This window comes from Plectropomus leopardus, chromosome 10, assembly GCF_008729295.1.
Source record: "Plectropomus leopardus isolate mb chromosome 10, YSFRI_Pleo_2.0, whole genome shotgun sequence".
Lineage (NCBI taxonomy): Eukaryota > Metazoa > Chordata > Actinopteri > Perciformes > Serranidae > Plectropomus > Plectropomus leopardus.
This window is the reverse complement of record NC_056472.1, coordinates 8,853,872-8,867,212: the sequence shown is the minus strand read 5'-3', so window position 1 is coordinate 8,867,212 and position 13,341 is coordinate 8,853,872. Positions and strand designations below refer to the sequence as shown.

Here is a 13,341-nt window from a genome sequence, read left to right as displayed (position 1 = left end):
ACACCTTTCAATCAGATGATATTGTGTGTTTAAGTGGATGATAATCAGCACACAAGACTCTTTTTTTCTCTTACCGTGTGTATTCTTCCTGAAGTTTACCGGGGTCTGTTACAAAGAATTTGACTCTGAAGCTCAAGTTATGGGGAGAGCCTCCTGGAAAAACGACAAACAGTTAGAGGGGAAAACATGACATAAAAGGTCTGTGTGATGAAACAAACTGGAAGTACAATTTGAGCTTTTATACTGTAAGACTGGATTTGTATATGTGCAGCTATGCAGAGTGTCGTACAGAAGCTGCCTGAAAAGGTTCCACACTTATTTTTTTTTTTTTTTCAGCTCTTAACAGGATATAAACAAGCGCAACAAACGACTCAAAGCGTAAAATAAGCAACCCTACATTCCCACAAACAAATCAGTCAAAGTGCTGTGTAAAACACAAAATCCTGTGGTTATTCCTCGGTGAACCAATCAGTCAGCGTAAAACCAGAGTTGAAACACAGTTCAATCATTGCTTGAGGAGGAGCGCATTTCTCACTAGGGCTACTTCTTAATTGTTCTACATGTTACAAATTCTATTACTCATTATCAAAAAAAGAGCAGAGTTGAAGTGAAGTTTAATCATTGCTTACGGCAAACTCAGAATTTTAAATCACAGTGTGGACAGGAGACTTTCGCTTGAGGTGGAGTGTGGATTTTTAACCTTCAGTGGGGTTACACTGCACACTACTGCTTCAAACGGATGGTAAAATATAAAATTCAAGCCTTCATGTTGGACTTGAGTGAACTGTCTCAGCTTTAGGACTTTCTGTGGATTCCTGAAATGACCTGGACTTGCTGTTTAAGGTGGTATGTTGTGGATTTCACCTACTTTTTAACTGTTTCCTGACGGGCTTGTTGGGGTCGAGCCAGCGCTGTAAAATATTGATTGAGAGACACTTAGACACCTTCCACAGCGTGGTTACACAACCTAAATTATTCACCACTGGTCTCACACATACACATGCACACCTGACAGAAATACTCTCATCACAGCGATATAAACACACATCAATATACTATACACACTGACATGCAGTAAATTACAGTTTCTAGAAAGCTTTTCACACAGTCATAATGTATTTGATTTAGGGCTGGGCGATATGGAAAAAAAAAGTCAAATATCAAGATATTTTTGACCAAATACCTCAATATTGATATTGTGGTTATAATACAAAGTTCATGTAAGTGCTTTCATAAAATATTAACACACTGAGTTTTTTTGATGAATAATCATCAGTTATGTGGATATATTTAACAACAAAGCATTCTGATTGGTCAGCTAGACATTTAGAAGGTGATCAAATCAGCATGATAGCACACCTTGCATATAGGGATGTGGACCTTGTATGTAAACTATGTAGTTTTTTTTTTTTTTGGACTTGCAACGCTCTGGAGTTAACTGTTGTTGGAAGTGTTCAGTCAAATAAACTGTGCCATTGAATCGATGGCAAATCAATATCTTAAAAATGAAAAGTGAAAAGCTAAACCTGTCTTTTTTTTGTCTGTAGATATTGTATTTAAAACAAAATTGGGCAGTTTTATGTACATTTATGTGGCATTACACATAAGCACCTTCTGTTTACATAGTCATTCCAATAATAACATGGCCAATACCTTGTGTTAAACATATGGAAACAAACAAACACATGCCAATACTGAGCTTATATCATGATATCAATATATTGCCCAGCCCTATTTTGATTTTATGAGACTGATCAAAATGCAGAGCATCTCTAGAGTCCTCTTGTGGGTAAACACATGTATTCTCACATACACACAACAAAGGTTTGAAGTCAATGTTTCCATACACACACACATACACACACACACACACACACACACACACACACTCCATCATACTGACCGGCGCATCTAAGGAGTCATCAGCCAAGTGCAGGCCAAAGTAGTCTCTCTCAGTCAGCTCCAGGTGCTTAAAGACAGCATCCAGCAACACCTGGCCATGGTCCGACTTCTACAGAAGAGCAGAAAACACACAAGTTAGAATTCATCATTTTTCTGAATCACGTCCTCACGTCATTGCTCCTACACTTCTCTCCAAAAGGTCAAAGAGGAAACAAGAAGGGGGAACTGATTTTCCTGTGCTTTACTTTAGATTGGAGCTTGAATCTGAAACTCCCTCCTTACTCCCCTTTCCCCTCCTTATACATCTAAATAATTTAAGTCCTCACATTGCGATAGAAATATTTCACCTAGATAAGATTCATGTGAGATTCATCCATGTGAGGCCTTATTTAATATTTCTCTAACCACATGTGTACGGAATTAAGTTGGTGCGTGCCTCTGGGCAATAGTCATATATTTATCCATTTCACTACACGGTTTGTTCAGTGACCGTGTAACGCCATCTGACATCTGTCGAACAATATAATAAAGGTACACAGCCTTAAAAAAGACATATAAGACATCATTAGCATGACAATTTTACATAAACAAGAATTACTTCTTAATGGTTGTATGACTCCACGAACCAGTCAAGTTGCATATACAGTTTACACACGTCTGTGTAAACATGGATGCTTCAAACACATCTTTGACCCACATGGTTATGGTGACCTTGACCTTTGACCACCAAATTCTAATCACTTTATTCTTGAGTCCAAGTAGATGTTTTTGCCAAATTTGATTTTTTTTTTTTTTTGCTGAAGTTGTTCTTGAGATATTGTGATCACAAGAATGAGAAAGTCATGGTCGCATTGACCTTGACCTTTGACCTACAACTACCAAAATTCAATAAGTTTATCCTTGAGTCCAAGTGGATGTTTGTGCCAAATTTGGAGAAATTCCCTTGAGGTGTTCTTGAGATACCACATTCACAAGAATGAGACAGACTCAAGGTTATGGTGACCTTGACCTTTGACTGCCAAAGTTTGAACAGTTTATTCTTGTGTCCAAGTAGACGTTTGTGCCAAATTTGAAGAAATTTCCTAAAAGTAATCTAGAGATATCATGTTTATGAGAAGGGCACAAATTGACGGATAAATTGTAAAAATTAATGCCTTCGAACGGGGAGGCATAAGCGTACATACAGAGGTGTCTAGAATCGCAATGCATGTATAGCCATAGACACGTTTGTTATTTTACTTCCCACACTCACCAACTGTCTTAAAAAAACAGTAACATTTGGGGACTTGGCTTGTTGGGTTAGTATTTGATCATGAACATAATACATTCACACATAGAAATGCAATCATAATACAGTGATTTATGTGTCAATTGCAATACTATGTTTTCCCATCATGCAAAATTACTTGCACACAGGAATGTGCCAGCTGTATGAAAAAGCTCAGAATTGAAGATTCATTGTTACATTTACACAACATTTTTTTTCTTCCTTTAACTAACTAGAAATGGATCAATAAATGTAGACATGCTGTGTGGGAAACTGTTTGATGAAAACTGCAGTGAGTTTAGAAAGCAGCAGATACAAAACAGTCAGAAGTGTACTATTGAGGAACACTTGGCTCTAAAAAAGAAAAACCAGAGCACCGTGGTAAGAGGAGAACACTGAAACCACCGTCTGTCTGTGGTCAGGCTTGCATAAAAGAAGAGAAGTGGAAAGAGGAACATTTCGAGCTGGAGACAGAGTTCAGAGAGGGTAATTAAATTCAAGTAAATCAGTGACCATGGGCTTCAACATGCTTAAGTAACTTGAAATCTTTAAGTTCTGCTTTCAAAGGTTTTGGACAGGAAGTGCTCAGTGCTGTTTAGTGCAGTGTGTACTTGACAGACTAAGAGTGTTTATACAATAACAACCCCTTGCAATCATCAAATAGGAAGCAAAAGGAATGTTTGTATGCTTTAAAAGGAAAATATTTTCCTCTCATTTAAGTGGGTGAGCAGCCTAACGCTATAATGACTGATAATAAAACATACATTTTAGGTGTCAGACCCTTTTTTTCACTCTCAAGACAAATGGATTGTTGTGGTATCACTCCAACGGAACCAGTAGGTCATAATAACAGTGAGAAGAGTGGCTTTACAAAAAAAAAAAACAGAGGTTGTAAAAAAAGGAATTTCCTGAAGCCGCTGAGAATAACAAGAAAAAGTGGAACAAGGGAGAGAGAGGGATGGACGGCTGGAAAAAAGGGTCGAGGAATCATTTATGAAACAGATCATTAATATCACATCGTTTCATGAGAGAGTAGGACGGGCGAGAGGATAAACTGTGGGACCACAAGTGGAGCAGAAATTCACACCTGATCCTGCTGCTACTTTGAGAAAGGGAGAGAGTGTGAGTGTGTAACTCCATCAGAGCTCCCATGGGAGAGCAGACACACACACACACACACACACACAAACACACAGAGCTCTCGTCCACCTCTCCCCTTTACCCTGGTGACACACTTTTGCAGCCCAGCATGTGTGAGTAAAGAGTGTGTGTGAATGTGTGTGGGGAACGAAAGGAATGATAGCTGACAGTTGACATGTTGACATGGCAGCCCTCTAGGATCACCGGCAGTGTTTTGGCGCTCTGCGTATGCGTGTGTGTGTGCGTGTGTGTTAGCAATCTACTGCTGTCAAAACCTCGTTATGAGTGAGTCACCCTGATGCCCTCTGCGCTGCTTCCTCCCTTCTTGCTCACTTTCCCACCTTTTGACTGACGTGTAAATGACAAAAAAATATATTAAAACTGTAAAAAGATCTCATAGTACTGAATTTTTAGAAGTGTTGGCAAAATACTTTTTAGTAAATCTAATTAAAGGGACAACAGAGTCACTTTCCTGCAGTCTTTCGGGACAGGCTAAGTTGGTTGAATCTGAAAATGATGTTGATTTGTTGTGCTGTTGTTAAGAGAAAATAGGGATGCATAAAAGTATCAGCACATCATCTGTATCTGCAGATATTGGCTTTACAATAAAATACTGGAATCGACCAACATGCCGATTTCTGCAAATATAACAAAACTTTTTTTTTTTTTTTTTTTTTTGAAGCCAACATGTAAAAACCTTGGCCCTAAGCTGAAGTATTTTTCTTATTTTTCACAATGCATGAATATTATATACACTAAAAAGCATTGCATTTCATGTTTTCATCTTCTGTTGGGCCATCATGATAAGAGTATGCATACTATGATGTTAATTCCACTACACAAGAGATTAAAATAAGGTGGGTAAGAAAAGTGGATGCTGGTAATCAGCTGAATGAGTGGCATATCAAATACCAAAAAATCCATCCATTGTGCATCTCTAATAAAAAATGATGTGATTTATGTAGCATCTTTGTGTGTTTAGAAAGTGCTGTAACAAGCAAATCAAAAGCAGGAATGGGGTGCTCACATGGGAATATAACAACAGAGAGATAAACAGTCAAATCAAAACGTAAGTAAGACAAAACTACAATAGAGATCTAATACAGTTCAAAAAAGAGGACAAATTTAAAAAAGCAAAATGCAGGACGCAAAAAGGCAATATAAAAACACACATTTAAAAGAATAAAAAAAGGAATCAAATGAATAGAAAGACGACATCACATCAATGCAAGTCCATGAAAGTGGACTTTAAGAAGTGATTTAAAAGAAATCACTGATTGTGCGAGCCTTATCTCCTCAGGCAGGTCGTTTCAAAACCAAGGGGCCCTGATGGCAAAAGCAGGGTCACCTTTAGATTTAAGTCTCCACTTTGGAACGGCCAGAGGGGCCCCACCTGAAGATTTAAGGCTGTGAACTGGCTAAAAAGGGGTCAACATTTCTGCTAAGTAGCTTGGGGCAAAACCCAGACGAGCTTTAAAAGCGATCAGTGAAATCTTACAATTAACTCTAGATACAGAGAAAAGCAAGAATTGGAGTGATGTGATATCATCTGTTCAGAGAAGTAAGAATTGTAGCTGCTTTGTTCTTAACTAGTTGGAGGCAAAGCCAAAAAACAAAATTCAAATTTGAGCTTAATGAGATCTGTCATTCAATATTCCAGTGATCTTGCTGTTTTAGAATATTTACTTGGTGCACTCGCTTTAAAAAATGGAGTAAATCCAACCAACCAAGAGATAAGATTTCAGACAACGAAAAGTGTGTATTCAAGTTAAAACAAAGGCAGGCTGGCTACGTCATTTACAGGCTGCTGGATTAACAAAATGACCGAAAAGTGAAATGATTCATCCGGCTGACCAATTCTGCAGAATGGGGTCAAACAGACAAAGTGAGGAAGTGAAAAAACAGGCAAGCGCCTAATATGATGTTTATCCATATAATGCTATTCATAGACATGTGCGTGTGTGCGTGCGTGCGTGCGTGCGTGCGTGCGTGCGTGCGTGCGTGCATGCGTGCCTGCGTCCACTGCTTCCCCTTTGTATGAAGCAGCTTTTCATGCTGGATGTGGGAGCCCTCTGTGCACTTCTTACACTGAGCTCCCAGGAAACCCATCACCACTCTGTCTGTGTGTGTGTGTGTGTGTGTGTGTGTGTGTGTATATATATATGTGCACTGGCCTCTTCTGGTATTCTAAAAGCATGCGAGCCAAATGTGCAAAACAGCAATGCATTGTTAAACTGAACATGTACACAGCACATCCACACACACTTTTCACACACTCTCTGTACTTTTACACAACAAATTACAGCGGCCATACTGTGGACAGTTCACTGCTCAGTGAGAAAAGAGTCTCAAAGATAGCACACACATGAAAGGAGGGAGCAACAATGAAAAATAAAGAGAGAGAGCTGGGGAGGACAACAGACGACTGAGAGATGGTGAGAGGAAGACAGAGAGTCACAGAGACACAGAGAGAGAGGAGAAGAGAGAGCGAGCAGGGGAAAAGAGAAAAGGAGTGATTGACGATGCGGTTGTGCGAGACAAACGCTCTTTGTGTTGATCTTCATCAGTCCAGCAGCACCACTGACTGAAATAGTGTCTGTGTGCGTGAGAGCGAGGAGAGAAGTGGTGATGGAGCGCAATCAGAGCACAAGAGACTGGCCGAGAGAGAGCGGGAGCGAGAGCGAGAGCGGGAACGGGAGAGAGATGCTCTGATAAGTTTTTTCACCCTGAGGGTTTATTTAAAGTGTTAGAGGAGGAAAAGAGCCCAAAACATCAATCACACTGGACATGAAATCCAAAGTGGCACTCAGAGGGAAAGCCCACTGCGTTTTTATGACAAGTTAACACAAGAGGCAACGTGTGACACATTTATTTCCCGTCCTTTATGACTTTCCGTCCACGGGAAACAGCTGAATGTGCTGCGTGTACGTGTTTGTGTGAAACAATGATGGTAATTCAGGAATGCGTGAGGCAGCTTGTCCAGACAGGAAGAGGACTACGTGAAAGGAGGAGTCTTTCACATCTACCTCAGTCATTAAGACACAATTCTGTCGAAAACGGTGATTTCAACAGGAACACTGACACATTTAAATACTTCATAGGAATCCACAAATAACATCCATACAAACACGATTCAAACATTTGCTAAAGTTATGCTGCGTTCTTTGAGCCTGTGGAGTAAAGATACATCACTTGTGTCACACACAGGGTTATGTGTTAAAGCTGTTATGGAGCTAAATTCAGTTTTCTTTTTCTTTTTTATCTCCTTTTTATTTGGGACTTCTGAGCATAAAAGGGGCTCGCTCTGGCTCTAGTTTTGCGACGCTTTACACAACTTCTTTTTAGACCAACAGAAAGCCATTTCTTAGGCTTGCTCAAAGCTCAACAGGCTTCCTGAATGTTGTCGTCGCTTATTAGTATATCTGGACTTTTTTTTTTTTTTTGCACTCCATCTTAAATTCACATCTTTGACTAGTGGAGTTCTACTTTGGTGAACTTTGTCCGGCTCAGTCGAAGCCTCAAACAATAGCAAAAAAAAGTATGCGTGGAGGAGATACTGATGCTTGCTGTATCTAACCATCTGATATTGTACTACATCACCCATGAAAGCACAAACTGCCCCACATGAGAGATGCTTCCAGCTGCACTTAATACTCATTCTGGAAAAAGGCGAAGCAAAGCGAGCCAAAAGCTCACACAGACACACCCATCCCACAACATAAACACAAATATGCTGAGCAGTTTTCACACAAAGTCCAACACATAATTAAAATGAAATATTTTCACCAAAACACACAGGGTACAGCTGTAGTCTATAGTTTAAATTCAGCCAGTCACAGAGATGACACGCTAACTGTTGGAGCGTCTCCCATGCTACTAAAGGAAAAAGTGTGTGGCATTATGGGTCATTGGTCGGCTAAAGGAAAAGTAATACATGGAGTGGAAACATATCTGTTTATGTCTTGTTGTGTTGAACAAGGCGTCACATGACTGTATTCCTAAAAGTAAGGTATCTTAAAAAAAGTAAGAAGTCAAAGCTGTCAGTTGAAATTAAGTACAGAGTTACTAGCAAGTTTGGTTGAGAAAAAAACTATTGCTCTAAAGGGTTTCAAATCACATAACTTGTGTTTGTATTTCAGTCTCATTCAGCAGTATACTGCAGCTGTTTTTGCAGCATTATTTATGCTTTGCCTCTTGTTGCTCTTGCTCATTATTAAGAGGTGCTTCTACTAAACAGCTCCTGCAGACAGCCAAATGTTTACATGGTGTGTAGTGGTTGCTATGGTTACTGCTGCATGTCACTTTACTCTGAATAAATCCTGCTTCTGACCCTGCTTTTGTATCTGCAGAGAGGTGGGTCAATAGTGGGCAGGGCTTTTTTTAAATTCTTGTCATCTATCAAGCTTTCGAGCTGTACCAGATCCAGTACGGCGTCAGCCGCAGACTTCCCATCTATAAGATCATCCGTACAACAAGCCTTCGTGTGCACCCGACCCCAACCCCCTCGTGCACCACGAGTGCCGTGGTTCCCATGACAATAAGTGACTGCTTCTGGATTTTCACTCTCGGCTAGAATCAAGGCCAGTCGGCCGGGGAGAGGATCAATAGAAGTATTGTTGCTCTCAGGATGGCTTGTCTTTCCAGGAAGTTACTGCTGCTGCAGGGGTCTGATCAATGACACTGACAGAGAGACTGACAGAGACCGAGTCATTCATTCAGCGAGGGGCGGGGAGGGGGGAGAGGGTCTGGAGCAGGAAGCAGAGAGGGAGAGAGCTGTGCAGTGAGAGATGTAAAGAAGGAAGATGGAGAGGAGAGATTCTATAAAAGAAGCTGTGTAACAGGGATGCACAATATTGGATTTTTTTGCCGTTACCCAACATGCCGATACATAACAAATCATATAGCCGATAACTGATACTGGTATCGATTCACTTTTTTCCCCACCTAACTTTAGTGATCAACAAGTCTCTTTTGTTGTGGAATTAAAATTATACCATGTATGCCAATATTATGGTACATCTATGGCTAAAATGAGGAATGTCAACGGTTAACCATTAATCAGTTCACCAGAGAGAATATTTTTGATCGGTTACGCATGTCTGTCTGTAAGTTCATTTTGCTACACTTCGGTTTAGTGGTAGTACTACTGCTGCTAAGTTCCAAAACATAGCTAAAAAGGTATTCATGCTACACTGGCTAGCTAGCCAACATTGCTTAATATTGTGCACACAGACAGTATATAAAGATGGACAACGCACCCCCACTTACCCCCCGCTAAGCTTGAGTAAAACTCAAATATGCCGGATACGACCTCTGCCATCTTGCTCTGGTGACGTCATTGTGAGCTGGATTCTGCCCTCATCTAACCAATATGAGTGCAGGGATTGGCTGTTGCAGCTGTCAATCATGGCAGAAAAATCTCCTTTTTGTAGAACTGAATAACTCATTAAAACAGATTATCATAAAAACGATCACCTAAACAAACATCAGGATGATGAGAACTACCTCCAGTGACAGAAACCATCTTAGGAAAACTTTACTTGGCGTGTACTTTGAGTTGTTAGTTTGATCTATGTCCATTTATTAACATGGAGGGGCGGGCTTTATGGCCTATACTGCAGACAGACACCAGGGGGCGATCGAGATTGAAAAGCCACACTTTGGGGAACCATAGACTGTGTATAAAGATGAACATGAAAGTCCTAAAATGACAGCACCTCTTGTATTTCACATTCTTTTACTGCTGCTATACTACTGCTTTTTTTTTTCAAATTACCCAGGTAATTACTAACTAATGGGTGTCTGGCTAACAACAAAACAAGGTTAACCGAAAGTGACATCCTTGCGAACATTTTAATCCTGGTTATGCATCATGATGTATGAAGCAAATAAAAATTCACTGGACTTTCTGTTGAATTGCCATGAATTCTTTCAAAATTGTTTCATATACACAGGTCATACACAGACTTTGTATCTTGTTCGTCTAGGTGAGAACTGCAGAATGAAAAGAAAAGCACAGAGAGGAAGTGAAAGACATACCAGCTACAAGCTATTGTATGAGAAATATGTATAAACTGCAACGCATTTTGCATCCCGTCCTCGGCTTCTCTCTCACAACGAAATAAAAAATGATGTTATTATTCAACCACTCTGAAGTCGTAATGTGCACGATTGTGTATTTCTAGATATATCTGCGTGCATACATATACATGTTCACACTAATACACTTCACCACCAACAGGATGTGATCTGTCAGAGGGGATGTTATTAGAGGAACTGCATTTTCTGACTCACACAGGGAATTTCCCTACTCATACTGTCAGAAGTCTGATCACACACACACACACACACACACACACACACACAGTGACAGAGAGAATTAAGGCAGACACAAGAGAGAGAAAAAGGAAATGTGTTATCATATGAAGTGACAGACGACTGTCACATCAGTCACAAGCCAACCTATCACCTGGCTTTGGGCTAAACAGGGAACACAGAGTTTTTCTTTCTCTTTCCCGCGAGGTGTGACTGAATGATTGTGAACAGTTGAAAGACCGACTGATCAACTAGTGATAGAAGCCAAGCTGAGAAAAGACTATATAACCACAATAAAACAGAGAAAAAACAGTGTGGGATGCTTTGTAAACATCTGCAGACATGCAGAGACACACTGAGGCCTTTTCCCCACCAACTCTTGAGTTAATTTGAGGTGGGCTTGAGGGGAAATTTACAGTAATGGGAAAAGTGGAGGGAGGAGGGGGCACAACGCAGACGCCTACTTTCTTCCTCTTGGGGGTTTTGCTTAAGGTTTATATATGATTTTTGAGGGCTCGCTCATTTGCTGCTCACTTCATGACTTAATGAACATTAAGTCACTTCATGGTTCAATGAATATTACTTTATTATTATTTATTTTCTTTTTTTGTACCAGACAAATTTAACTGCATGAATTTGATGAGTTTTCATCAGTAAAGTTGGAATAAATCAATGGGTTTACTAACTCTCAAAAAGATAACAATAATAAAAAAAAACAAACATAAGAATAAAAGAAAGTTGATTAGTAATTATTAATAATTGTTCGGCACATGGTTTTCAAAGCTCTAAGTTTTGCCACTCAGGCACATCATTTGGAGCAGGTCTGGACAATGTAAAGAAAGTAAAATATCACAACATTTTTGACCAAATACCTCAATATCAATATTGTAAGCTTGACTATTGATGCTTTGACAAATTTTTGATTTTTTTTTTTTTTGATAAATAATCATCACCAATGCTGATGCAACAACTAAGAGAATAAAGGCAAATGATATAATTAGCAGAGAGTAACAACATTAGCCCTGCTGTTTTATTTTGCATTTTTGGCTTATATTTGTTTATTATTTAGGAAACAGACATCATGTGCTGAATTAACTATTACCTGTTCTTTTTTTTTTTTAATCACCAGCCAACATTTCTGTCTCTAAGACACTGAGCTGAGATTGAAAGCTAAAGTGATGATTCTGGTATTGTGAAACTAGAAGACCAGACTCTCAGGAAGGAGCTTAATACAGCTTGGTCATTTTACATGGGTCCCTTGACCTCTGACCTCAAGATATCTGAATGAATATGGGTTGTGTTGGTACCCATGAGTCTCCCCTCTACAGATGTGCCAGCTTTATGCTGGTCCCACTCAATTTTTTGCTGTCATTTGATTCCTAATCAGGACAATCTGGTAAGAGTTGCTTTAACTTGTCAGTATGGACTTCATAACCGTTTTAAAGATGAAAAATAATAAAACTGAAAACATGCGATTAAAAAAATGCAATTAATTACAATGTACCAATGGATGCACAGACAACTGTCATTGGATTACTTTGGTACAAAAGAAAATTTAGAAACGTGATGATTCTCTAGCAAGTTCTGGATTTATTCAGAGCATCTTTATTCTAAGGTTTATTTGTGACTGACATGACAAAAAGTGATATTTTCAGAATATAAAAATGAATATAAAAATATGTACATTGCGTCTGTGGGTTCAGTTTTCACTGCGTTAAAACTCAGTGTTTAAGCAAACTGTGGCTTACGCCTCACCTCTCCCCCCTGGGGAGGAGCGCCTCACAGTGTGAAAACATCGGTTCTTTTAGAATGCAGTCTGTATCATGTAAGTTGTGTCAAACCTACACTATGTAGGTCACAAATGTATTCTCTCATTTGCCACATCTTTTCCACATTCAGTTTGTAAAAACCTGAAATGAAAAACGTAAAGAGCAGGGGGAGCGGTACTTACGCTGACTTTGAACGCCTGGACTGTGTTGTCCAGCAGCAGTACGTTGCACACAACCTGTGTGTGCTGCCTGTCTCGCTCCAGCTCCGTCGCCCGGACATTGTAGGATCTGCCAGCAGGCAAGTGGAAGCGTGCGCTCATCACGCTCCTACCAGGGTCTGCAAGAAGCAAAACACACAGCACAGAGAAGAAAATGATGAGTGAGTGACACCGGAGGTAAAATAGCAAAAACAGACGTAGAGCATCATGATATCAGCATGTAATTTGCACGGACTTCATGACAGCTTAGGTGTGCTAAAGTGAGAAAACACCCTTTGGAAAAGGCTCAATCCGTCTACTAAGAACACAATAAGACAATGTACAGAACAAATAATGTATTTTTCTCCCCACTGGCTCAGCGAAGGCAGCCACACAGCGAGGCAAGCCTGTACAAGCACAGCGAGGCAGCGCAGACTGACTGCTTCATGAGAAAAGAATGTCAATGAGTAGGCAAGCAGCAGATTCCCTACAAGGAACATGGAAACTACATAGCAGCCCGGCAATAAATCACTCATAAGCTACTAAAATGAAATGAAATGAGCAAAAAATAACCGAGTAAAGAAAAGCTTAAAATGTTTGCATTCCTCTATGTTTGACTGTTTTCTTTTACTTTTCATTGCATTCAACTAACTTCAAGCGTGTGACCTAAGGAATGTAATCAATGCTTTCATTTTATTATTTTATCACAAACAAGTCTGCCTGGAGCGGCCCCAGTGATGGGTTGGTGAAT

The 13,341-nt window shown here is 39.8% G+C and overlaps 1 protein-coding gene across 1 annotated transcript in view; it reads right to left on the bottom strand.

Annotated features, from left to right (window-relative positions):
* Window positions 1-13,341, bottom strand: part of ptpn4a (protein tyrosine phosphatase non-receptor type 4a) — an 88,862-nt gene that overhangs the window by 40,465 nt on the left and 35,056 nt on the right. The window contains exons 2-5 of the mRNA XM_042494228.1: window positions 12,576-12,730; window positions 1,904-2,011; window positions 869-911; window positions 75-153 (exon numbers count right to left, since the gene is read on the bottom strand). Of these exons, the coding sequence (XP_042350162.1) occupies window positions 75-153; window positions 869-911; window positions 1,904-2,011; window positions 12,576-12,713 (368 nt within the window). The 5' untranslated portion in view covers window positions 12,714-12,730. The remainder of the gene's footprint in view (window positions 1-74; window positions 154-868; window positions 912-1,903; window positions 2,012-12,575; window positions 12,731-13,341) is intronic.